This window comes from Agelaius phoeniceus, chromosome 7, assembly GCF_051311805.1.
Source record: "Agelaius phoeniceus isolate bAgePho1 chromosome 7, bAgePho1.hap1, whole genome shotgun sequence".
Lineage (NCBI taxonomy): Eukaryota > Metazoa > Chordata > Aves > Passeriformes > Icteridae > Agelaius > Agelaius phoeniceus.
The window spans coordinates 22,751,102-22,775,615 of record NC_135271.1 but is presented as its reverse complement, the minus strand read 5'-3'; the positions used below and the strand labels follow the sequence as shown (position 1 = coordinate 22,775,615).

At 42.0% G+C, this 24,514-nt stretch overlaps 1 protein-coding gene across 12 annotated transcripts in view; it reads left to right on the top strand.

Moving 5' to 3' along the window:
* Window positions 1–24,514, top strand: part of ANKRD44 (ankyrin repeat domain 44) — a 132,672-nt gene that overhangs the window by 80,266 nt on the left and 27,892 nt on the right. For 5 of the 12 annotated variants that reach the window (XM_077181211.1, XM_077181215.1, XM_077181208.1 and 2 more), the window contains exons 5-16: window positions 757–957; window positions 2,191–2,278; window positions 4,057–4,199; window positions 5,543–5,755; window positions 6,689–6,767; window positions 9,928–10,042; window positions 12,927–13,009; window positions 14,263–14,380; window positions 16,699–16,767; window positions 17,456–17,596; window positions 19,692–19,775; window positions 20,745–20,856. In XM_077181211.1, coding sequence (XP_077037326.1) covers window positions 757–957; window positions 2,191–2,278; window positions 4,057–4,199; window positions 5,543–5,755; window positions 6,689–6,767; window positions 9,928–10,042; window positions 12,927–13,009; window positions 14,263–14,380; window positions 16,699–16,767; window positions 17,456–17,596; window positions 19,692–19,775; window positions 20,745–20,856 — 1,446 coding nt within the window. The remainder of the gene's footprint in view (window positions 1–756; window positions 958–2,190; window positions 2,279–4,056; window positions 4,200–5,542; window positions 5,756–6,688; window positions 6,768–9,927; window positions 10,043–12,926; window positions 13,010–14,262; window positions 14,381–16,698; window positions 16,768–17,455; window positions 17,597–19,691; window positions 19,776–20,744; window positions 20,857–24,514) is intronic. The other 7 variants (XM_077181217.1, XM_077181212.1, XM_077181209.1 and 4 more) reach the window with 3 other exon arrangements.

Sequence of the window (24,514 nt, the reverse complement as noted above, 5' to 3'; positions counted from 1 at the left end):
CTTTTAACCAACAAAATTAACCTTAAAACATGTTGTTTGGTCTCAGGCTGACAGAATGGATATTGCAGTCAAGACCCTTGGCCTATGCTTAGGCCTTGGGGAGGAAAGGAATGCTAATGCTGAGCTGGGGACACCAGCATTCTCATGTTTTTGCAAAGCTAAAGTTTTGTTTTCACACGTTCTTCTTTATTTTCTCATTTTTCCTGTTTATAAATAAAATGTGCAGCACTTTGCTGTTATTTTGACGTACTTTTCATTTTGTGAATAGTCTCTGTAGCAATATGGGTTGGGTTTGTGTGGCAAGAGTGTGGGAGTGCTGTCTGTGAGAGGCTGCTGGAAGCTTCTTCATGTCCGACAGAGCCAGTGCCAGGCAGCTCCAGGAGTGTCCAGCTGCTGGCCAAGGCTGGGCCCATCACTGATGGCAGGAATGGCTCAAGTGAGTTCATTTCTTCACTGGAAGCACAGCTATGAGGTACTGATGGTTAATCAACCAAACAGGATGGGCTCTCTGCATAGGACATGCTTAAATCCACCTGGCAAGTTTTGACTGTGAGGCCTTTTTACTGCTCCCAGTGACAGCAGAGTGATGTGTGCTGAGCCATTTGAATGGACAATGCCATTGCAGAAGCCTAGGAGGTGGTTGGGATGACTGCTGGCCCGCGTGCCGTGTGTGACACGGCAGCTGCGTGCCGGAGCTGTCGGGGCCGCACCGTGCGTTTGCTGGAGCTGAGGGCTGTGGCTGTGCTGCCCTTGCAGGAAGCCGTGCAGGTGCTCATCAAGCACTCGGCCGACGTCAATGCCCGGGACAAGAACTGGCAGACCCCGCTGCACGTGGCAGCTGCCAACAAGGCTGTGAAGTGTGCCGAGATCCTGATCCCCCTGCTGAGCAGCGTCAACGTGTCGGACCGCGGCGGGCGCACGGCGCTGCACCACGCCGCGCTCAACGGCCACATCGAGGTGAGCACTGCCAGCCAAGCTCCTGCCTCATTCTGTACTCTTGTGCTAGGCACAGTCTGGACTCTGTTGTTATCTTATTGCAAAAGTTCCATATCTCCTTGGTGATTTCTCATGGGCAGCTCCTCACAGCACTGACTCCTCCTTTTTCTCAGCACAGCCGACAAACTCCAGCTTGCTTCTCAGCCAGCTAACCCATTCTTTTATAGAACTCATCCTCATGGGACACAGCTGTGGCCTGTTAAGGGCAGGCCTGCTCCTAATTTTTGGTAATCAGCTGCAAACTCTTCAGGGGTGAGATTACCTTCTGCACTATCTTTATTTTCTTACATTCTATCTCCCCACAAGACTCTAGTCTAGTACCAGTCTACACTCAACTCTTGTGCTCAGTCTAGACCCACTGTGGCTGGGTCTAGACTGAGCCCCGTGTCCCTGAGCCCCAGGGTTGATGTCACTTGGTGCTTCCCAGACTGCGGGAGGGGTTTCCTACCTGCAGGAACACAGCAGTGGCTGTGTAGAGCCAGGCTATGAGTGAGGTGTGCGTGCACTCCTGGAGAGCCAGCTGTGCCACTGCTTCCAGCAGCTCTGGGGTCTCCTGGCATCTTTGGAGCTGGAGTGCCTGTGAAAATAAGAGTGGCAGAATGGAAAGAAGGGAAAACTGGTGGATTTGTTTCATGCTGAAGAAACATGCAGCTGTGTGAGATCCAGTCACTTTGCTTTTCTAATTGGCCTTCTATAAAACGTGCTTCTGTTTTTCCCTACTTATACAAGCAAACCTTCCTAGTATTGTTATTTAACTATATGAAAAAGCTTACGTAAATAAATCCCTTAGGTTTTTGCCTCCTAGGTTTTGATAGTCTTTAGATCTGTGTTTAAGGATCCTCTTTTTCCCATTCCACACCTGAAGATTTAGGTAGGGAATAAAAACTCTTAGACTGGAACAGTAAGCTTCTGTCAATGAAAGTTGATGAGTTGTACTGTAATTAAAAGAAGAAAGAGGAATGGTAGGTCCTGTAAAATGGTGATGGTGTTTGTCTTTTAAAACACTGGACTGTAGGAAAGAGACAGTAATGTCTTTGTCTAACTGTCATAATCTGAAAATTTTTGATAGAGAATATCAAAAGGATCATTCAAATGCAGCATTTTGTGATCCCAGCTTTATTGCAAGATTGGTTTGTTATAAACCTTCGAGTGTGTGATCTGGAGGGTTGGTTTACCTTCTCTTGTTACTTCTAGATGGTGAACTTGCTCTTAGCCAAGGGGGCAAACATCAATGCTTTTGACAAAAAGGACAGAAGAGCTCTTCACTGGGCAGCGTACATGGGTAAGGCTTGGGCTGCTGCTCCTTCTTTTTCATTTCCTATTCACAAATGGGTAGTATGTCTTAAAATGGACAGGAAGAGACCTGGCCATGGAAAGAGAGTGTTGTAATTCCCCTGAAGAGGGAAGGGTTCAGCTGATCTAAATAAACACTGTCCATTTATGGGTTTGCAGCTAGGGAGATCTTGGCTGTGATTTCCTTTTTAAGACAGTTAATTGTGGGGTTTTTGTGTTGCTTTTTCGTTTTGGTCTTCTTATCCTGACTCTAAGTCATACCTGAACTATATTTGTGCTAGAAAAAAATCCAGGTTATATTTGTTTCAGTTTTTGCTAAAAGATACTTTCAATGAAATGCAGATAACTGTGACTAAAAATTTTGTTGATTATTGCAGTGTATAAGCAGCTAGGTAATGATATTCTTAGGAAATGCACAATAGGCACTTTCTTCCTGTTAGGAGAATATTGTCACCTTTTATTCCAGAGTGGACAAGAGCAACTGAATATCTCCTCAAAAAATAAGTGGTGTTACCATATACTGCCTAATTCAAGCAGTTTGCCTTATTATTCCTTTCAGGTTAAAGGAAAATTTCTTACAGTGGGACATTATAATTCAAAAATACAAGATTGCCTGTGATAGTGGTCATGCTTGTTCAAGAGCTTTTGTTGGCCAAGCTGTATATTTCAGGTTACAATTGGTAGGGAGCTGCGCACCCTCAGCCAGGAACTCTTTATTTGACATGTCAGAAATCTTTATTTTAATCCTGCCACTTTTAGGAATGAGATAATAGGAGATATCCAACTGTGAGAAAAGCATATTGTATGTTTTTTTGATATACACAGACACAGATGGAAAGGCTCTTGCCAACAACTGTGATGTGGCTTTTGAGCTAATGAGCTTTGAACTTCACTCTAGATTTGAAAGGCTCTTACATTGTGCTGTGCAATTCCACTCCTCTTTTCCATTTAAATGTTTTCAGAAATTCATTATGCACTTTTAAAAGTATTTAGATAACATCTAAGGCCTAAATTAGCAATGGAGTCTGTAGTGCATTTTAGACAGAAGTTAGATAATGAGATGAGAGCTGTAAACCCTCACAGAGTTTCTGGAATATTTAATTATTTTTGGACACTAATTATCTATAGACTTTGTACATATGGTTTCCTAGGTCCTGCACATGACAGAGCTGCCCTTGTCATGAAAGTGCTGTGCAACCCAGATGGAGCACAACTTTGTATGGTGTTTGACATAATAAATGTTTAATTCTAAGACAGACAGTTCTGTCTCAGTGTGAAGCAATAAGATGTTCCTCTTAATTTTATAATTTATTAAGGTTATTTTTTATCTCTAACAAAACCCAAGAAGTTTTAGCAGTTGTGTTTGCAGGTGACATCAATAGGATGCTGTTTTGGGAGACTTGCATTGCCATGCTCCTGTGCTCACTGTATCACTATGCTCTGTAAGAGGGAGAATAAAACACACTCTGTTGGCTTGAGAGAAATAAATGGAAAAGAGGTGTGGTTTTGTTCTTTTGGCAACTGGAAAATCAATTCAGTAAAGAGAAATTTGACACATTTGGAGAAGGTGAATGCATGGATTTCTGCAGATGGCCTAGAGCTAGGATTAGAAACGTTTATGAAAATGCTTTTTCTTCCTTTGTAAAGCTGTGGGAGCACTTTGAAACAGCAGTGAAAGGGCAGTGTGTTAGCAAGAAAGCAGTAATCTGGGAGAAGTGATGCTGTGGGATGGCCTCCTCATTGATTACTCTCTTTTCTCTTTTGAAGGTCACCTGGAAGTTGTTGCCTTACTGATTAATCATGGTGCAGAAGTGACTTGTAAAGACAAGAAGGGTTACACCCCACTTCATGCAGCTGCATCCAATGGGCAGATTAACATTGTGAAACAACTCCTTAACCTGGGGGTGGAGGTATGTGGTAATGTGCACTTTATTTCTATTTAGAGATAGTATTTTCTTCTTTCTTATGGATGCTGCTAAAGAAAGGGACTTCTAAAGAAAAGGGGTCCCATTTTCCAGACCGCCTCATGCTTCATGTGGTTTATTGGTTCAAGAGTCAGGACACATTCTGTATTAAAGAAAGTCTGATATGGACAGTAAATTGCAGGCCACCTTGCTGAAGGAATCAGGAGGTACATCCTGTTCCTGCAGAAGAAGATGGAGTATTGAAATTTTCCTTGGGTCAGCATTTCCTTTGATACACTGAATGGTTGTTCTCAGTTTATACACTGAGTACTTTACTAAACAGCAGCTCAGGCTGTTTCAGTTTACAGACCTTTATTTCCTCTGTAGCAGATAGATTGTTTTCACTCTGGAAAATAACTTTTTCCTTCAGGGCACAGACTTCTTGTTATTGCCAATTCCTCAAAGCAGTGGTGAGATGACCAGAGGAGCCTGATCAGACAGTTAATCACAATAAAGACATTGCTTTTGCCATGGTATTTTCAGCTGACTTGACCTGCCAGAAAATTATCAAAAGCTCATGTTCACAGGCTGTTGGCTGTGAAGGGGAATAGCTGTTTCCTGTTATTAACAGTGCTATGCTAATAAGTCCCTTTAAGTTCCACATTCTCCACCACTGGGGATATGATCTTAGAGACGCCTGTGTTTCATGGAAGACTGTTCATGCCATTCCCGAGTCTTTTGTGCAATCTGTCTTGTCCTGTTTTACAGAAAAGCCGTTGAATACTAAGTTGGCCATCAAGAAGTAATGTAATCTTAATTACATCTTTATAATACTGAGCTACTGAAAGTGGTTTCTTATTGAAGTGTAAATATCTGTGCACTTTCACATTGCTTTCACTCAGATACCCCCACTCCCTATCCAAAATAAAACTGTAAACAGCTGTTATGCCTGGTTCTGTTCACAAAAACTCAATAGTCACTGTTGTAATCTTTTTAAATATAAAGATTGTGAGCTTTTTATTCATCCTGCTTTTCCACTTATATTGAAAATCTTTCCAGCTTGTTAGGAATTTTGTCATCAATATAGTCATTATGTAGTCCTGCTATCAGCTTTAAGCTTCACACTGGTTTTAGAAATTGTCAGTAGGATAAAAAGTTAATAATAGGAAAGGTAAAGCTTTCCAAGGGAAGCTGTCTGGGAGTATAACTTGTTGATGAAATGTGCTGGTGAGAACTATGCCCTATGACAGTTCAGGCCTCCAGCTATTTCCATTTGCAGCGTGTGACACATTACGTAAATGCTAAGCCGATGTCTGTAATTTTAACTATGTCTCCTTGTCTCATTTCAGATTGATGAGATGAACATCTATGGAAATACTGCACTTCACATTGCCTGTTACAATGGTCAGGACTCTGTTGTTAATGAGCTGATTGACTATGGTGCTAATGTAAATCAGCCTAATAACAATGGATTCACCCCCTTGCATTTTGCTGCTGCCTCCACTCATGGAGCACTGTGTCTTGAACTACTAGTGAATAATGGGGCAGATGTTAATATTCAGGTAAAACTTGAATACCAGCTTTACAGTTTTACTTTAGCCTATTTTACATGTCTCAGGAGGAAATTGTAACAACAGCTACAGCATGGCTCTAAATCCTTGATGGAATTGGAGTGATGCTGAGAATGTTGATCATGAAACTGTTTGGGTGAGATTACATCCCAGCAGGGGAGCTTGCAGTGCCTTGATAAATGAAATAAGAGCTCTAAACTCCAGGCCAACCACTTTCATGAAGACATGAAAAAGTACTAAAATATAGTCCCAAGAGCTCTGTCAAAATGTTATCTCAGGGAATGGTGCTAAGTCAAAGAACTATTCCTTTTTAGTGTTTTTCTTCCCCATATAATATAGATTTAATTAAACCTGACTCCAAAAAGTTCCCTTTCCAGGGTTGCTTGTTACCTACTTTAGACCCCCAGCTTACAAACTCTGATGCTGCTTAGGATATCTGAATATTCTTGAAGGAACAGTCTTGATGAAGCTGATGAAGCTGAAAGGAACTTGCTGTTATCCAACAGAGGGTACTGGTATAACTATTAGAAAACTTGAGGTCTTCTGAGTTCATACAAGATTTTGGCTACTTTTCTTAAAAATTTTTGAATTTCAGTTTCCCATCTATGAAACTGCCATTTAACTTCCAGCATTTAACATCTCTGGCAAGTCCCTTAAGATAAGTGAATAGTCAATGCACTGTTTAAACTCAGAATTATTAGGAAGAAGTTAGGGATTGTGCTTGCCAGTGAAGGTGAAACCCCATGCCAATAAACATGAAGTGATGTGAGTGGAGGCCGGTACCACTCCCATTTCTTTTCTCATTGCTCAGATTTCCTGGTCTGTTTCTTTCTGTAAAACCCAAAACATTGCTCTGTACTCGCTGTATCTTTGCTTTCATAAGCCTTCACATGCTAAAGCAGTGCTGTGTTTCGTTCCTGGCAGAGTAAGGATGGGAAGAGCCCCCTGCACATGACAGCTGTCCATGGGAGGTTCACGCGCTCGCAGACCCTCATCCAGAACGGTGAGTTTCTGGGAGCCCCTGGAGTGGCTGGCTCTCCCAGAGATCAGGCGTGTCCACTGTTGCAGTTTTCAGTTCTTCTGGCCCAGAGGGCAGCTCCATGAACTTCTGCCTTTGAGCTGAACTGACAGCCCTCATTCCATCATGTCATCACAACCTCAGATTTTGGTTGGTAACAAAATTCCATAATCTTCCAGCTGACAGTGGGCCAGATGATCTACTGAGATTCTTAACCTGAAAGCAAGAGTTCATAGGTGTATTCAGGCCTTTTTTCTGCTGAGAAAGATGTACAATTTTCTCGTTGTCCTCCTTTGGGAGCCCTGGTGTTCTTAGAGCTCAAACCATTTTTTCTACTCTGCACTCAGCAGCTGTGCTTTTCTCACCATCCCTTGCCACTGTCTCCATGAAGTGTTGCATATGTACTCAGCAGGGAGGAGCAGTACTGCCTTGTTTGTTCTGGCATAGCCAGGATTCCTGATTATCTGTCATTTTTCAGGCAACTTTTTTTGTCCAAGAATACTATAGAATATAGCAATTATTCTTGTTGGAGATCTGGCAGAGGTCTGTTTCTGAATGACAGAGGTTGCTATTACTGATTCTTTACTTAAGCTTCCCAGTTTGGGCTACTCCCTGAGACAGGATGATCTGGGCTTTGTTCATTGCTTGGTTTTTTTTGTTTTCCAAAATCCCAACTTGGAACTGAAGTGTGAAATATTGGAGATGGTTGAACAATTGTGCTTTAAATGTAATGACACATTTAAACAAGATTGTCTTTTAAAATGGAGGTCTCCAGTAGATCATGCTTCTTTCAGGTCATCATGCAAATTGTTATCTCTCTCCTGGGATTAAAAAAGAAGTAATAATAAAAGGGGGTTGGGGCAAAATGCAAGAAACTGTGCTTTACTGCAGTTTTTAGTCGTTTAGTCTAATAGGCTTAGGCTTAGAGCCATTGTTTGCTCACTGTTGGATTTGTGTGCGAGAGGACTGGCAGTTCTTCATGTGCCCTTCAGGCCTCTCTACTCTTCTTCCACTTACTTGGGTTTCACTTTTTTCTTTCTTGTTTTTCTGCCCCTCTAATTTTAGTGTTGTACACAGATCTCATTGCAAGTGACTTTATGCCTCATTGCCATGGGATCTTGGGGAAGATGAAATGTCAATGATTTAAAGCAATAGAGTTTCATTCTGCAGTACTTAATGAGCTGGCTAACTGTGTCTCAATTTCTGGTTGCTGTGTCTAGCAGCTTGTAGATGAAGAATGGATTACCTTAAAATTGGAAAACTGCAAGTGTGATACCTTTATTTAAAAATGAGGAAAAAGAAATGCTGGGGAATGTTACATAGGTCAGCCAAAGTGGGCAATATCTTGCATAGATTTCTCAAGAGTAAAAGAAGCTGGAACATCACAGTTCTCTTCTACAGCAGTTTAATAGGCTTTGTAAACACAGCACAGTTTTCTGACTTTTCCGTGTGCAGTTCTGTTTGTGGACCTCCTCTGGTGGATGCTCTACCCCAGGGAACCTGTTCAAGCATTTCACTGACCTTCATTCACCATTAAAAAATTAGAAATTAGAAAGGTTGGAAGGAACCTTAAATATCATCTAGTTGTAGCCTGTCTGCCATGGGGAGGGCATGCCTTGTACTAGATCAGGTTTCTCAGAGCCTCATCCAGCCTGTCCTTGAACACTTCCAGGAATGGGGAATCCACAGCTTCTCAGGGCATGTTGTGTAGTGCTTTACTAGAGCTCTTCCTGTTGCAATTAAACCCTGTGAGTAGCAGACATGTAGTAAATATTACCATATCCTGATGTTAGCAAGACTTTTTACATGCTTTCAGGAAGCATTCTCACAGCAAACCAGCAGAGTATTAAAATACTACAGTGCTAGTGCATAATTGATTGTAAAACTACACTCAGAGATTAGTAATAAATGAATTGTTGTTGAAATGGAAGGTGTAGTGAGGGAGTTTTCAGTTTCCCCTCTGAGTCTGGAACTATTCAGTATTTTCATTAGATGCTTGGATAATGGAATAGAAAATGTGCTTTTAACATTTGGAGAAAAAAAATGGAGTTGGGAGAGACTTAGTTTGGCAGAAGGTGGAGTCAGAATGAAAAATGATCCTGTAGAACTGGAGACAGAGGTTGTAATGCAAGTTTAGCAAAAGAAAAATCACCCACAGAGGCAGGAGTATCAGCTGGACAAGTTCAGAATGTCAACAGCCAGGTGGGTGGCAGTCCCTCCAGAAGGGATCTGGGGCTTGTAGAGGATCAGAAAGTTGTTGACCACAAGTCAGCAGTGTTGTGGTGCTTAAAGAAATGGATAATGGATGTCCATGGTGCTGTGCAATGTCCGGGAGTGCACAGATAGGAGTGTAGCCAGCAGGCATGAAGTAATCCTGTTTGCTTAGCTCAGCATTGGGAGATGTTAGCTGTAGTACTGGTTTTGGCTTTTGCTTCCACAAGGATGCAGGCCAGCTGGAGAGGACTGGGGGAAAGAGAGAATAGTTGGAGTGCAGTAAACCTGACTGGCAAGGAGAGACTGAAAAAGTTACAGTTCTTGGTCCAAAAAGAAAACAGGGACTTGCCTGTAATCTATCTAAAGAAATAATCCATTTTTCCTCCTTATGTGAATAAAACACAAGATGCCAGGTTTAAATTGCAAAAGGAAAAGTTCTACATAAGCACTGTTTGGTTGTGCTCTGGTAAGACACACAAAAAGCACACAGCACATTTGTTTGCAGTGTGTTCCTGATGGCCTCTGGAGTGAACTCTAATTCACACTGTTGTACAGATAAGGCTGAGTGGCAATGCCTTTACAAATGAGGGTGCAGTTTCAGCAGATTATTTTGTAGTTTATTTCAGGGCACCCATTTGTACCTTTAGATAGGCAGCAAATCCAAATCATGTACCTGACCCTTGTACATCATCCCATTCCCACCACTCTCCCCCACCACTGCAGGTGGAGAGGGAGGTGCGAGTGCTGCTGCCAGACCATGGCTGAGAGCTGAGAGCTTGCTGTGTGCTGGTCCTTGCTCTGGGAAACTCAGTGTCTCTGTGGCTAAGAGAGCAGCTTGGGGCTGCTCATGGTGCTGAGACAAACAGCACTTGTGGTCCCTGGTTCATGCTGACTTTTTCAGTGTTAATCTGTATGAAAATCTCTTCTGCAGGAGGGGAAATCGACTGTGTAGATAAGGATGGTAACACGCCTCTGCACGTGGCTGCAAGATACGGACACGAGCTTTTGATCAACACCCTCATAACCAGCGGAGCCGATACTGCCAAGTAGGTGCCTCAAGTGGAGCTTGTTTGTAAGGATCAAGTGTCATGTCCAATGCCTGGAAACACAACTGCTTCTGAAGTGGGAAGGTTAAAACTGACAAGCATAATTGTACTGTACTTCAGTGGGTGACATGAGACTAAAATATGAACAATTGGGAAGTGTGCAGGGGAAGCAAACTCTGCTCAGTTCCTGTTGTGCCCACTTGCGTGATTACAGGTTGCACAAGCACTGCTTCTTTTCCCTGAAGCATTGATGTGGGACAGTGGTGGTAATGTACATGGAGTAGGGATGTGTGTGTGTATATATATACACACAGAGAGTTCTTGAGTATTGTTTAGTTATGCTCAGGTTCCTAGGGTCTGTCAAAAGGAAGTAGCAAACCTGGACATAAAAACAGGGGTATGAGATCAGGATAATGTAGTGCCATGAGGGATATCTGTACCAGGTGTTTCAGAGCAACATCTGATTTCATGAATGTAAGGTTTTGGAAATTACCTCCACATGTCTCTAAAATATAATTTTTCTTTTACATAGAACCTGCCCTAGAAATCAGGGGCTTCTCTTGATGTACCTAGTTAGGAAACCCTGCTTTCAAATGCAAATGACTGGTTTGAATTTGGGAGAGAATTGCAGCTCTCAGTATTTTGTTTATTTGCTTGGTGGTGTTCATGCAAGTGACACATTTGCCCATTCTTCTTTGCTAAGTACAACTGTCACCCTACAAACTCAGAAGGTGGAACAGATCTTCAATTGGCATGAATAATGCAATTCCACAGGTTCCAGCTACTGTCACTGGGTTTTATTAATACAGCTAGCATGAAGATCTTGGTATCTTAACAGAAATGTAGTTTTTTCCTCTCTCCTTCTCCAGTACAGTCAGTCACTATTATCTTGAGGTTTTAAGGGAAAGTGAGATGCACTGGGATAGCCCACTCCACTCTTGGAATCAGGGTTGTCCAGTTAGAAATTTCTATTTCACAGTTGGGTAACTGGAACATTGATCAAATAAAATACTTTTTCCAGCAGCAGAAATAAGTGAAATAAGAAGTTGGCTCAGAGATAGCAGGCAGATGGAAATGATGCTACTGCCTGTGCTAAATGTGCTTTCAATATGTGCTGCATGTAAATAACTCTGGGTGAGCTCCCCAAATAGGTTTAGGAGCGAAAATTCTGCAGCAGTGTTCACCAGTGCAGACAGCTTGGCCAGGCTTTAAGGCAATGGACTACAAGGGAAAGTGTGCAGGTGATAGGAGGAACCAGTGTGAACAGCACTGCAGAAATGGGACACAGGCTAGCAAAGGTGCAGATAGTGGATTTCAGTGGAAACCAGCCAAAACATCTGCTGGGTGGAAATCTTGACCAAAAAGATGAATAGTACTGTGTTAGATAACTAGGTAGAGGAGGAGGCAGAGGGAAATATGCAATGTCCAATGTTCCCTTAAATAAGTGAATCCATGGCTAGAAAATGCAACCTGTTTGTACAGATGCAGCAGCTCAGTGGAGCTTGCAATGTTTTCTTCAAAGAACAGGCTGTCAGATCATCTCTTAATAGATTTACTCTAAGATATAGATGCTGCTAATAGTAAAATTCAAATCTGTATGGCAGCACAAGTCAGTGTAGTGAAGCAGCAAGGAGGACATGTGAAGACAGAGAAAGAATGGGCCTGTGGGTTCAGGAAATAATAAATTTTTGAAAACAAACCCAAATTAGTTAAATACATTTATGTATAAAATCCTGGAGATAGCAAGATATATTTGTAAACATCCACATAAAATTATTGTCTTAAGCTTCCTAAGTAATTATGATTTATGGTGTCTAGAAAGACAAGATCTTTTGTCTTTGGGTCTGTATCTGAAATCAATCTCCCATGAGATGATCATACTCTCCCATCCACCAATTGTCTCACAGAAGTGAAGGACTGATAGGAATCCATCTGCTATTGTTCCGGAGTTTGTAATTTAAAAAAAAAACTGCTGGAGCAGGCAGTAGATGATAATCTTGTCAAGCTAGTTGTTTTCAGAGGCTCCATGTTTATGTGCACTTGGAGAGCTGCCAGCAGGATAATATTTCTAGAATAACAAGATGCTTTGCACAAAACAATGCTGAATGAAAGACACCAAGATGTCCAGACCCAAAAGCATTCTAAGACAGTGAGCAGTGGCATGCCTAGGGACTGAACTGGCATGATTTCCTGATATTAATTAAAGTTGCTGAGTGCTCAGCTTGTTTAAAAACTACATGTTTGCCTGATATGGAATTAGACTAATGATAAACAGGCTCAATCTAAAGGCGCCCTTTCTTTTCTTACCCATCATGTCTGCTCTGAAAGTTTATTGTGTGATTGAAAAGAGGGTGGAAAAAGTGAAAGGGGAGGTGAGGAGAGTAGCTGGAGCAAATAGGAAGATTAGATTATTAGTTCTTAGGCTGTGGAGGAAAACTGACATGGGAGCCTAAAGGAAAGTGTGAAGAGTCATCTGCCAAAAAAAAATTTTAGAAATAATATAGAGAAGATTTTGGCATTTACATTTCCCTCAGAATGGCAGTTGCTGTATGTGTAGCTGGTGCAGAAATTTGTGGCTCACTGGGCAATTGTCTCCAAGCAGTATCTGCTCTCTTACTTCCTCCCCTACCTTGGCTTCGCCTGGAACTTTTGCAAACCATCCTGCCACATTCTGTTCAAAGCAAAATGCCAAGATTTTGCTACATCAGAATATTTTTAACTCTCAAGAAGGCTGTTAAGGAAATACAGATAAAAATAATGGCAGGCACCAAGAAAGAATCTTCCTAGAAAAGCATGAGAAAATGTTGCCTTTCTGCAAGGAGCTTTTGATGTGCTGTGTGTGTATATAACCTGCATTTTCTCACAAGGCTGTTGTCCCTTTCAGGTGTGGGATCCACAACATGTTCCCTTTACACTTAGCAGCACTGAATGCCCACTCAGACTGCTGCAGGAAATTGTTGTCATCGGGTGAGTAAATCCCCCAGTGTCCCTGGAACTCGAGCAGTGTTTGTCTGTGCTGCTTGCAGCCCCTTTCCATGTTTGTTGTGAGTTATTCTAATGAAAGTGCTGCTGTGTTGGGCTGTGTGGGGCAGTGCACCAGAGCATGCAAGGCTTTCCCAAAGCCATGCTGGTACTTCCTGTGTTGTTCATGTCCAAAGCTCTTTTCTCCCTGCAGGTTCAGAGAGTTTAGACTCTGGGGAGGGAGAGAATTTAGAAGCCCTTTCCAAACTGTAGGAATGTGAGATCTTGTTTTGCTTTGGGGATTCTCCCCCTTGCCCACCAGAGGAGTAATTCTGAAATTATCTTCTTGGGGTCTGCACTGGCACAGGGATTTACAGTTCACTGATGATGATGATGATGTATTTTGCATGCAGCTAAAGTGTGTTTTTGAATCTGTAGTTAAGAACTTAGGCTGGCCAAAGCTCTGGGGGCATCAGAGGGAAAATGAATGGAAGTGCAGTGTAAAGAGAACAGGCTTGGGATCCTCACCAGAGCCCAAAGCAGAGGAGCCAGAACTTACTTATGCAACCATTTCAAACGAGTCAGTAATTAGTGGCCAAATCCCAAATTCTGCTTTTTCCAGGCAAGAGTTCCTATGAGTTAAAAAATCCTGACCCAGATCATATGAGTTTTCTAGAAAACTCCTTCATTACTTAACATGTAAAATGTCCTACAACTACTTTTCCCCCTTAACTTGAGTCCTGTAGGGTATAAAAGAAATGTGAAAAATGGTAATTACATACCCTATTATATTGAGACTTGGTGTGCTCTGGCCTTGACCACTAGACAGGAAGAGAAAACACTCTGGATGACCACAGTTAGCACTGTCAGGCTGCAGCCTTGGCCTCGTGCATCTTGATGAATATCCCCATGTGCTGCTGGAAGCCTCTTCCCAATCTGACAACCACACGCCATGAAAACAGCCCCAGTTCATGTTTAGGCTGACTCTGTGGTTCTTCCTCATGTCTCCATGTTCTCTGTCTTCCTGTCCTGCTGTCTCAGCCTCCCAAACACCCATCCCAGGCTGCAGACAGGGGTGTGGAGGAGCTGGGTGTAGAAATAGGCTCCCGTCACTGTCACAGCTCCTCTTTTATAGCGCTGCCAGTGCCAGCAGCTGCTCGCCGTCCCCGTGCCAGCCTCTCTGACTGTGCCTTGCCTTCTGCTTTCTTCCCAACTAACTGATTTTTCTGTCTCTGCGATGTTTCCTGTGGTTTAACTAGGACAAAAGTATAGCATAGTGTCCTTGTTTAGTAATGAGCACGTGCTGTCTGCAGGCTTTGACATAGACACCCCCGACAGCTTCGGGAGAACGTGCCTGCACGCGGCCGCTGCCGGAGGGTGAGTACCTGCACTGGGGCTGCTCTAGGGCATCCTGGGGCACATTTGGGGCCAGCCAGCTTGGCTGTGCTATCCACAGAGGAATTTATTGCTGTGCAAGGCAGTCTGATGCTATAGTTTGGGTCATTTTAGGCTCTCTTTTGCCCCTGCCCTTGTGTAGGGTGAGCTGGGTTGATTTGAAGCATGCGTTTCAGGCAGAGGGGAATACTCTTCCTTTTCATGCCCTGAGAAGGCTGTTTCAGCTTTCAGGCCTCAACAGTCACCAATGGGCCAGCAGTCTCCAGGAAAGCATCGGTCTGTGGGGAACACCCAGTGAGGAGCTGGAGCTCCTGGCATGCTGCTGGCAGGGGAGGTACTCCTGGCCTCCATCTCTGGAGCATGTCCTTGTCCGAAAATGCAGCTGTGCAGCAGTGCCCATCAGGTTGCAGCCTTGGAGTTCAAATGTAGTTCATCTCCCTCTCTTTCATTTTTCAGGTGCAATAAGTTTCTAAAAGAAAAAACAATGAACCAAAGCAACAACAAAAAAATAACCAAAACCAAACCCACAGCCTCCAAATTAGAAAGTGAGAAGGCTGCCCCTCTCTCAGGGTGATGCGTTCCTGAAAAGTGCTGGAAGGGCAGAAAAGTGAAATCAAAGTGGAAATTGAAATGCTTCAATTTAAGATGTAAATGTAGCATCCAGTTATTTTAAATATTTCCAGATAATCCAGTCAGTGAAGTGTTGAGAGGTTAATCTAGCAAAAGGACACAATGTTTGGCAAGCATTGAGTTTTGACTCTTCTGTTTGAGTACTTTATGGCTCAGAAGACTGCTGAAATGGAGCCTTGGCTACAGCCCTTGAATTCTCTGTGGTTATAATAAGCAGAAATGCTCATCCACAGCAAATACTTGGCAGTCATTCTGGAAGTTGCTTTTTCTTCTCAGTGGACCAAAATCTGTATCACAAAGTTTTTGTTTCTGAGGGGAAAAAAACCCCAAACCCTAATAAAATTGATCCAAATATTGGTTTTATTATTGTTTTGGTATTATTTATCTTGATACTTTTTTCACTTTAGTGTAAGAGGTATGACAGTTACTTGGATGGAGATTATTTTAATATTGTTCAGATGCTACCTCTTTGATAAGGCTGCACCCCAGAAGGATACTAAAAACATCCTGGAAGTCATAAAGAGAAGGAGAGGCTTCAGTAAGAAGCAAAAGTGACTCATGAAAATAAACCATATTTTCCCAGTGGTTTATTATGATTGTCATCACTAGCAAGCGTTTTTATTTTTAGTGCATTGTGGTGAGTGTTCCATAGTTATTTTATGCAACAGCAATTTAGAGTTGGGATCGACATACACCAAAATATTGCATTATTGCACCCAGTCCCTTTTTTTTCTGTAGTTGGAGATCTACAAAAGCCATTAGTGTATTTCCTGACACAGGCCTCTTACTGCCATCACATTAATGGGAGTTGCATGGGTGCTAGGGAAAGAATTTCAAAGGTCTGCTCATCTGATTGTGAGCACAAGTGATGCCCCTGTGAAACACAAGCAGTCTTGGAAAGTGCTGCACTACTTTGTCATTTTCTGGCTCGGAGTCCTACATTTATTTTCTTGAATTACAAAAGATCTCAGAATGCAGCTGGTTTGTTTTCTATTAAAAATTACCTGGCTTTAAACAAGACGAAGAAAGCGCCAGGATGTGGTAAATTCTCCTCCGCTTTTATAAATGCAGTGTTGATGTGACAATCGCTATAATAGCCACACCCCTTTGCTAACAAAGCACTTGGAGATGGGCTTAAATCCATCAATAGTCAACAAATCATATCAGAATATACCTACAAGTGATTCTTGTGATTATATTTCGTTAAATAAACAGGATTTGAGCAAAGTGCTTACTGTTGAATGCTCTGCTGAGTGGGGGTGGATTTCGTTAAATGTCACCTCTTCATTATTAGACTGGCATTTCATAAGCTAGCAACAACTTAATTTTAAAGTTCCCTTATAAAATACCAGGTCAGAATGGGTGCACTACAGTACAGCTGCCATTGAAAATTTCCAAACATACTGATCACATTTACTGTGCTCTCTTTGGAAAATTAATTATTTTCTTCTGCAGAAGAGAAGATTGAGGTTTTCTAGTGAAAAAATAAAAAGAAAATAATTTATTTTTAGAGCTTCACTTTCTGTTTGATTGAATTTTATGTTATAGTTTTTGCACAGCAAATAATACAAAAATAACTAGAGTAACTTTTTCCTTTTGGGGGGCAGGGGGAAATGCAGGTGTAAGCTTCTGTTTTATTCACGTTTTGTTTTCTTTACTTCTCTTTCCAGTAATGTAGAATGTATAAAACTCTTGCAAAGCAGTGGAGCAGATTTTAATAAGAAGGACAAATGTGGAAGGTAGGTAAATTACAAAGCTCTTTTAAAAAAGAAAGAATCTATCAGGCAAGGAAGAAAGGCCACCTCAGACTGAAAATCATATGTTCTATGAAAAATGGCAGCAAAATCAGGTAGTTTGGCCTTCTCTGCAGAACCCTTGCTGCTGCAGTTTCATGCCAGCCCCACAGGTGCAGGCTTCATTAAATCCATTAAGGCTATCCCACCCTCTTGAGTTTTTCTTTTTAAAAATATCACAGCTTTTCTTTTTTCCTTACTGCCTAAATTCTTGTGCTGGTGTTCCCAAGACAGCACCTGAGCTATGATGGCAGGACAGCTGCCATTGGCTGTGCTTCCTGGGGGGTTTTCCCCCCTCAGAAAGCGTTGCTATGCCAGCTGTACAAGATGCTGTGATGGACAGGGTGCTGTGCTCTGCCTCCCAGCTGGGAGAAGGAGCGTGTCTGCAGGGCCACAGCAGAGGCTCTCACAGGCTTTAGGCTGTTTGCAGGACACAGATTGATGCTCTGTGTCCTGTTAGGCTTCGTAGCAGTACCAGAACTTCCTATTAGTGCAATATTTTGTTAAATTTCCATAAAAGAAAGCGCTGATATTGACTGCTGGAAATCTGTAGGAACGCAGCAATGAAGATTTATCTTTATCCTCCTCAGTACATGTTGGAATATGAGGTAACAAATTGCCACTTATGTTCCAGGACACCTTTGCACTATGCAGCTGCAAATTGTCATTTCCACTGCATTGAGACCCTGGTGACAACAGGAGCCAATATTAATGAAACGGACGACTGGGGACGCACCCCTTTGCACTACGCTGCTGCTTCTGACATGGACAGAAAGTAAGAGAGCTCTGGGGAACTCCTGCCTCAAGTGTTTCACTAAACCAGTGTCATTTTAGTCTCTTCATGGTGCTCTGCTGTTTGAGCCAAAAGAATGATCCCACTAGCACAGGAATTTCTCTCAGATGTGTGCATAGCTCCACAGTGGGTTGCTGTGACTGGAAGCCAAGCCCCCAGATGATGTGGCATTTCAGCTCCACGGTTTACCTCTGGAGGAGGACACAGTTCTGCAGCCAGCCTGCCCTACAGAACTATTTTCACAGTGTTGTGTCCTCTGTTTTCCCCTCTGTGGTTTCCTCACAAGATTAAGCTCAGAGAATTTTCTGCATTTGCTTTGCAAGTCCATCAGAAGGGATAGAGCAGGAGGAGAGGTTTTCTGAGGGGGACTGCAGTGACAGACAGATATTGGGCATTTTGACAGATTCGTGGGAAGGATGGGATGGATCTAACCATCAGTCTCACTCCACTGTCAGAGCAGATAAAAATGCTCACCCTGTCCAAACAGGTTGCCTTTTTAGAGAGATGTCTGAGGAATAGCCTTTGTCAGAACGCAGTGGTGTTCTTGTGAGAAGGGGGGGAAACAGCTGCAAAACTTAGAAATGCTGTGGTTTCTGACTGCAATTTTAATTTCCAGGTAGTTGAACATTCTGCCAATCTCTTCCTTATAACATACTGTATAAACCAGACTTAATTATCCTGTTAGTTCTCTCTTAAAACTGTTAGCAAACTGTATTTATTTTAGGTCATCCTATGTTTTTCTGTCTCACAGTGTCTGTCTCTAGACACTAAGGATCTAGTTTTTGCTTTCTTGTATAGTGAGGTGTGGTGAAAGTACAGCTGCATCTCTCCCAACAGAGCTCCACCTCAGTGCCATGGCAGGGGAAGTCTGGTTTAACTTTATGGCAGAGTTCTGAATGCCACATTAGAGCCTCGAGAGCTTCTTCATAATTTTCTGTGATAGTGCTGATATAAAAAAGGTCTTCCCCATCACCCTCAAACCTGGACAGTGCTGGGGAGAAAGGAGGCAGAGTCATCAGAGGTCTGTGCTTGGCATGAAAACCCGTGTAAGCTTGTAGGAAGGCTTTCACCACTGACTGTTTCTAATTCTGTCCTACCAGGGTGAGGTGTTACTTGGGGGGGTTGAGAATGATGATTCAGTGTGTGTTTTTCAGCTTTTGGTTCTTGGTAGGTGAGGTTCCTGCATTTAAACAAGCTCTTGGTTAACTTCAGGATGTTTCTACTTTTATCCCTCATTTAAAAAAAAAAAAAAAAAGCTTATTTTAGTCACATCCTGAACTCTGGAAGAAGTATATGGCTTTTATTTGGCCTCACAATCCAAACCTAAATTGATTCTGATGTGGTGATGCTGTCTTCTCGTTAAATTTTTCAGTTTGAGATGTTCTGGAAGAAGCCTTATTACATAGATCAAATGCTATTTGCAGACCATGATTTTATAGGTCAGCAAATCTTTTTTTTTTCCTGCTGAATGTCAAAAAACTTGCAAGGTCAGGCGATCTCATTCCAAAGAATGTTCATCATTAACTCTGGATGTGGGTAGTTAATGAGCAGGGAGAAGAACCTGACTGAGATCACACAGTGTTGCCAAGATATTTGACAGAAAGTGAGGCCAGTCAGCTCATGCAGACTCAAGACAGTGATTTAGTATCAGTGATTAAAGTTGCTCTAAATCCTAAGTGCTAGAGAAGAACCAGCAGCTTACTGCAGGAGAAAGCAAAGTGTAGTAATCCTGAGTTACTCTCTGGAAAAGAAAAAAACATTGCTGTGGTTGAAACAGAAGGATTGTAGAAAATGTTGGTCAAACTGTACCTGATAGAAACCAGAATTAAAAATTATTTTTCTTCCGGCATTCACCTGTGGGACAATAAACTGCCACACTATGGTTGTCTCCCCAGCTTTGAAAACTAACTACCTGCAGACCTATGCAGTGCACTCATTTAACTCAGAATAATCCTCATTGCTGGCTGGAGGAAGTCAGCTCCTTGAAGAGGAGGTTGGGGGTGGGTAGCAGACTGCATCAAAATCACCGGTGTGGTATTTTGAGAATAAGTTGCATTTTTCTGTCCTCTGTGCTAAGAAGAAAGAATATTTTAGGTAACTCCCATGAAAATGCTGAAGAACTTGAAAGAGCCACTGAGATGAAGGAAAAAGAAGCTGCATTGTAAGTTTGGTGTCACAAATACAGTTAGACTTCATTCCTGGAGAATGCCACGGCTTTGGCTTGCAGCCTTACACTCTGCTCTTGCTTGTCCTTTGCTCTGCTAAAAACAATGCTTGGCTTCAATGAGGGCTAACCTAAAGGAAAAAGCTCCACTCTTTTCTCTGTGCACATATTCCCTGGTATTTCTGTTTCTGTGCTTGTTGCTGTTTCTTAATGGAAGATGCACAGCTTCAATAATTTTATAGTTCTTTAATATCATGTGCTTTAGTATCACGCAGTGTCTGTAGTGTCATGCACAGTCTGTACATTGCAAAAGGAAGTAGCCAATGGCTTTCTCAATGCATTCACTTGGATTAACATTTTCATCTGTTTGCTTAATGGTTTTTTTTAATCCCCTTTATGATATAATGGCCTTACATTCACTCCAGATTACAGGCTAGGCAAGGAAGTACTAATAACAAAATGACAGTACCTTGATGGTATAAGAGAAAGTGGCAAGAGCTAGAAAGAGTAAAAGGGATCTTTTGAAAAACATGATTGAAAAAAAAGTCAATAAAGAAGAGAATAAATTCATGTAACTCAGTTAAATCTTTTTTTTTCCAGCCTGCCCTAGTGCATGTTTGGAGACTGATGGTTTGATATCTGAGTTTTTGTGTGAGGAGTAGCAGTTCTAGGCTGTTTATGTCATATATACGGAATCTTTCAGGTTTTGTAACAGAAAATCAATTTTGTAGACTAGAGTAGCCACGAGAGTTTGGTTGAAGATCTTTTCCATGAAGTTGATCTTCAAAGAGGAGTGGGGATTTTCTTTTTAAAAACATGGTGAATGTGAGGAGCTGTTGGTGAGAAGTGATTTGCTGCTCGAAGTACAGGATTCACTGCCAGATTTCAGTGCCACTTCCAGCTGCAGCAAGGGATGAGCCTGTTAAATCTTGGGAGCCCACATTTACCCCAGTGAATTGTCCACAGGTGTCTCGAGTTCCTTCTCCAGAACGATGCCAACCCCTCCATCCAGGACAAGGAGGGCTACAACACCGTGCATTACGCGGCTGCCTACGGGCACCGGCAGTGCCTGGAGCTGGTGAGTGCTCGCCTTGGGGCTTCCCTGTCTGCTGATAGGGAATGTGCCTGTGCCAGGATGGGGAACTCCCCCCATGGCTGCTATTGGAGCTCTTTGGATAATAAGAAATCTGTAGAAACCTGCAATATGGGGCAGTAAACCCAAATATTTGCACCCAGATGTATCTTAAAAAATATGTTTATCTTGATAATCAAGTCCTTATTCAACAACCTGGTGCTTAAGGGTTGTCTTCGAGTGGAGTTTATGTATGCACAAATTAATTTTAAGTGTGATCAAAATATTCCCAGTGTATGCCTAAGTGCCAGGAGTAAGGGACAGTTCCTGGTAAATGACAGTGTATGTGCCTGATCCACCTGGCATTTTATCTGACCTGCATACTGACAGAGTAAATAACTTCTGCTTCATACCTGCAGTTTCTTTTTTGTCTCTGGCAAAACAATGGCAGCATTGACAAAGTTACCATAATCAAGATCAACCTTATATGCAAAGCAGCTGAGAATTTTGGTTGTTTTTTTTTTTTTAAATTTAATGGTTTTTTTTGTTATTCCTTTTTTAATATTCTGGGTCTGAGTTATTTTGTTATTCCTTTTTTAATATTCTGGGTCTGCAATTGCATCTTCTAAGATGCCAACAATTTTTAGCCAAACATTGTATTTGGGAGATGTACAGAATGGATTTATAGATGTATCTGACTTGTTTAAGTGTCATAAAGGTGGGAGTTAACTGCTTGATATACAGGATGATCCAAAATTATATATATGTAATATATATATTACATGTATTATTACTATATACATTATATATGCTATATAATAGGTAGTATATATTACATATCAATTGACTTTAATTGCTTCCAGAAAACTAAGCTCCAATTGGAAAATTGTATAGATATTCATGCTTTAGTGAGAACACTGTGTGTTGTTTAGTGTTATGTGTTGTTTGGTTCTTTCTTTCTGTGTTGAAGAGTCAAGTATTTGGTTATTGAGTAGGAGCTCTGCAGAGCACATGCTGCTTTCACACCACACGTGCCACAACAGGAAAACGCTGCAGCTGGTTCCAGCAGCTTGGAAACCTGGGGCATTAGCTCTGCCAGGGCAGGCCTGGGGCAGAATTTCAGGTGGGGTGTTGAGCCTTTTTAGCTCCCACCTGCAAGCATGTATATTTAGGACACTTTAAATAGCACTGCTCCTTGTTGCTTGTGGCAGTGAGTTTGGCCTTGCCTTCTCCCGGCACTGATCTCTGCGACTCTGCCTGTGGGGATGGAGGGGGAGCATCTTCACTGGGGATTCTCTTTCAGCCTCCCTGTCAGTCCCTGTGTGCTGTGAGGCACAGATTGGGAATGGAGCAAGGCCCCCTCTCTTCTCTTGTACTTGTGGCTGGGCACATTTTCTGCACATCTCAGTTGCAGGCAATGATCTGCTGTCAAATCCTGGCATTGCTTAGGCTGGGCAGACAAAAGGAAGAGCTGGGAATGCAGTGCATGTCAGAGGTGTTGGGTTTTCTTTTAATCTGGTGTTGGGTTTTCTTTTAATCTGGTGGGCCAGAGACAGCTGTGCAGCAAGTGTTCTATATTGAGGCAGAAAAACTCCAAGTTCTTCCCTGTCAGTCTTCCTGTATTTGTGACTAAAGCTGCAGTATGGAAAACCAAGGTCAAGCATCATTTACAGAGTTAGAGTCACACAGCTATTGTGTGTACAGTGGTGAAAAACAACTGCCATGAATTTTAGTCCTCTGCATGCACAGGACCAGTGTTGTGTGCTGGGGTGCCAGCCTGAAACGTTTGGGGAACCAGGATTTTTCCATTGGTGTTTGGAGGGTAACAGGCATGTCATTTTCTCTCTGGAATACAAAGGGTAAATGTGTCAGAAAGCATTTGTGCTCATCCAAGAGCAGGACCAGGATCTGTCATCTTTGCACCCACTGGCAGAAGAAGCTGACTTAGTTTTTTTGTCATGAGTTACCAAGTCCTGAGTTAAACAGCTTTACATTTACATAACTCTAACTAGTTGATACAGGCATCACCATTACACTGATTTCTTTGCAATGCTGGGATTCAGGATGGCAAAAGGGCTGAAAGCAAAGTCAAGTGGGATTATGTAAATAAACCATTATTTTTCAGTGCCATATTAGCTGTTATTTTACTATTTTATCCCCTGGGTAGATATTTTTGTTTGTTATTGATAGCTGATAAATGAAAATAACTAGGAATTATCTTGCCTAGAGCAAGACAGTTCTTTATGGTCCTAAAACCTGTTAGAGGAAAGAGTTCATATGAAATATGGAACTTTAATTGTGATCAAAACTAAGTCAAGGTGGGTACAACAATAATCTTGTTTTTCTATGAGTAATGACTGCTAGTAGTTCTCTACGTACACAATACCAAACTTCAGCAAAATGTTAGGGAATTATTTTGGTGTTCCAGAATGTGTCAAGTTTATAAAATACCTTGTAAGATTTTTTTTTATTTGCCTTCCCCCCTCCCCCCCAGTTTTTAGTAGGTATTTAAAAGAGCTTATTTCTAAATAAATGTTTACTTTTAAAAGTAAATCCAAAGAAAAAAATGTAATATCCAGTGGAGTTTCCTTCACTGGGTAATTTGGTCTGTGCTCTAAGCACCACAGTTTCTCAGCATTATAAAATATTTACACATTTGAATGCAATTAGGGAAGGGCTGGTTTATCTATGGGAACATATTTTCATTCTTTGACTTTTGTGTTTCCTGTGAGTCCAATACCTTGGCTGGAACTTAGCTACATTTCTTTGTGGGGAGGTGTTAGGAGAAATAAGGATTAAGAGTGAAAAGGTCATATCTTTGACCCAAACCAAGTTTATGTTCTGTGTGTTCAACCACAGAGCTCAACAAGAGAAGCTTTTTCCTGGAGGACCTTTAGGTTGTCTGGAATATTAGTGGGGTATTTGCCCTGCAGTGAGTGATGTGATGTTGCTAAAAAGAGAAGAGTGGAAGCTGATTCCTCAGCTGTGTCTCCATCTGTAGGGAGCCATTCATAAAGGCTGAATGGTGGGCATGTGTGCTTGCAAGCCACTGAAACTCCCACCTGCCTTCCTGCTTCTAGAAATAACCCCAGGTTTGTTTAGGCTGGGGCTTACTTTGCTTACAGTCAGTGATACCGGTCATCACTGCTACCTGGTGTTTCAGAGCTGATCACATCACCAAACTCCTTTAAAAAAAGAAAAATGTTGTGGATTTTTTTACATTGAAATGGTCTCTTATCACAAGAGCTTTATTGGTGTGAAAAGACTGGAATTTAAATTGTAATTTCACATTAGAATTCTACCCGGAGAGACAGTCAAGCACTTTGTGCTGATAAAACCAGGTTTCTGTGCAATGCTAGGCAAACAGAATGAAATGCCCATCTCCTCCAGTGAAATCTCTTCTCTGACTGTAAGAAACAATGGATACTTTTTCTTTTAATCTGCTCTTCTCTTTATTCCATCAGCAAATGTAATTCCCTCTCTGACTAAAGAAATTGAATCATCACAGGGGCTAAATTGTTTAAGGATGGGAGGGGAGCATGGTTTAAGCAAAAGCTGTGCCCAGAAGAAAAGGTAAATCCCTGTGTGTGTGTTGGGGAGCAGGGGCTGAGGGAGGTGTGTGGCCAGCACAAAGGCACACTGGGAATGGAGAGGCTGGGGAACA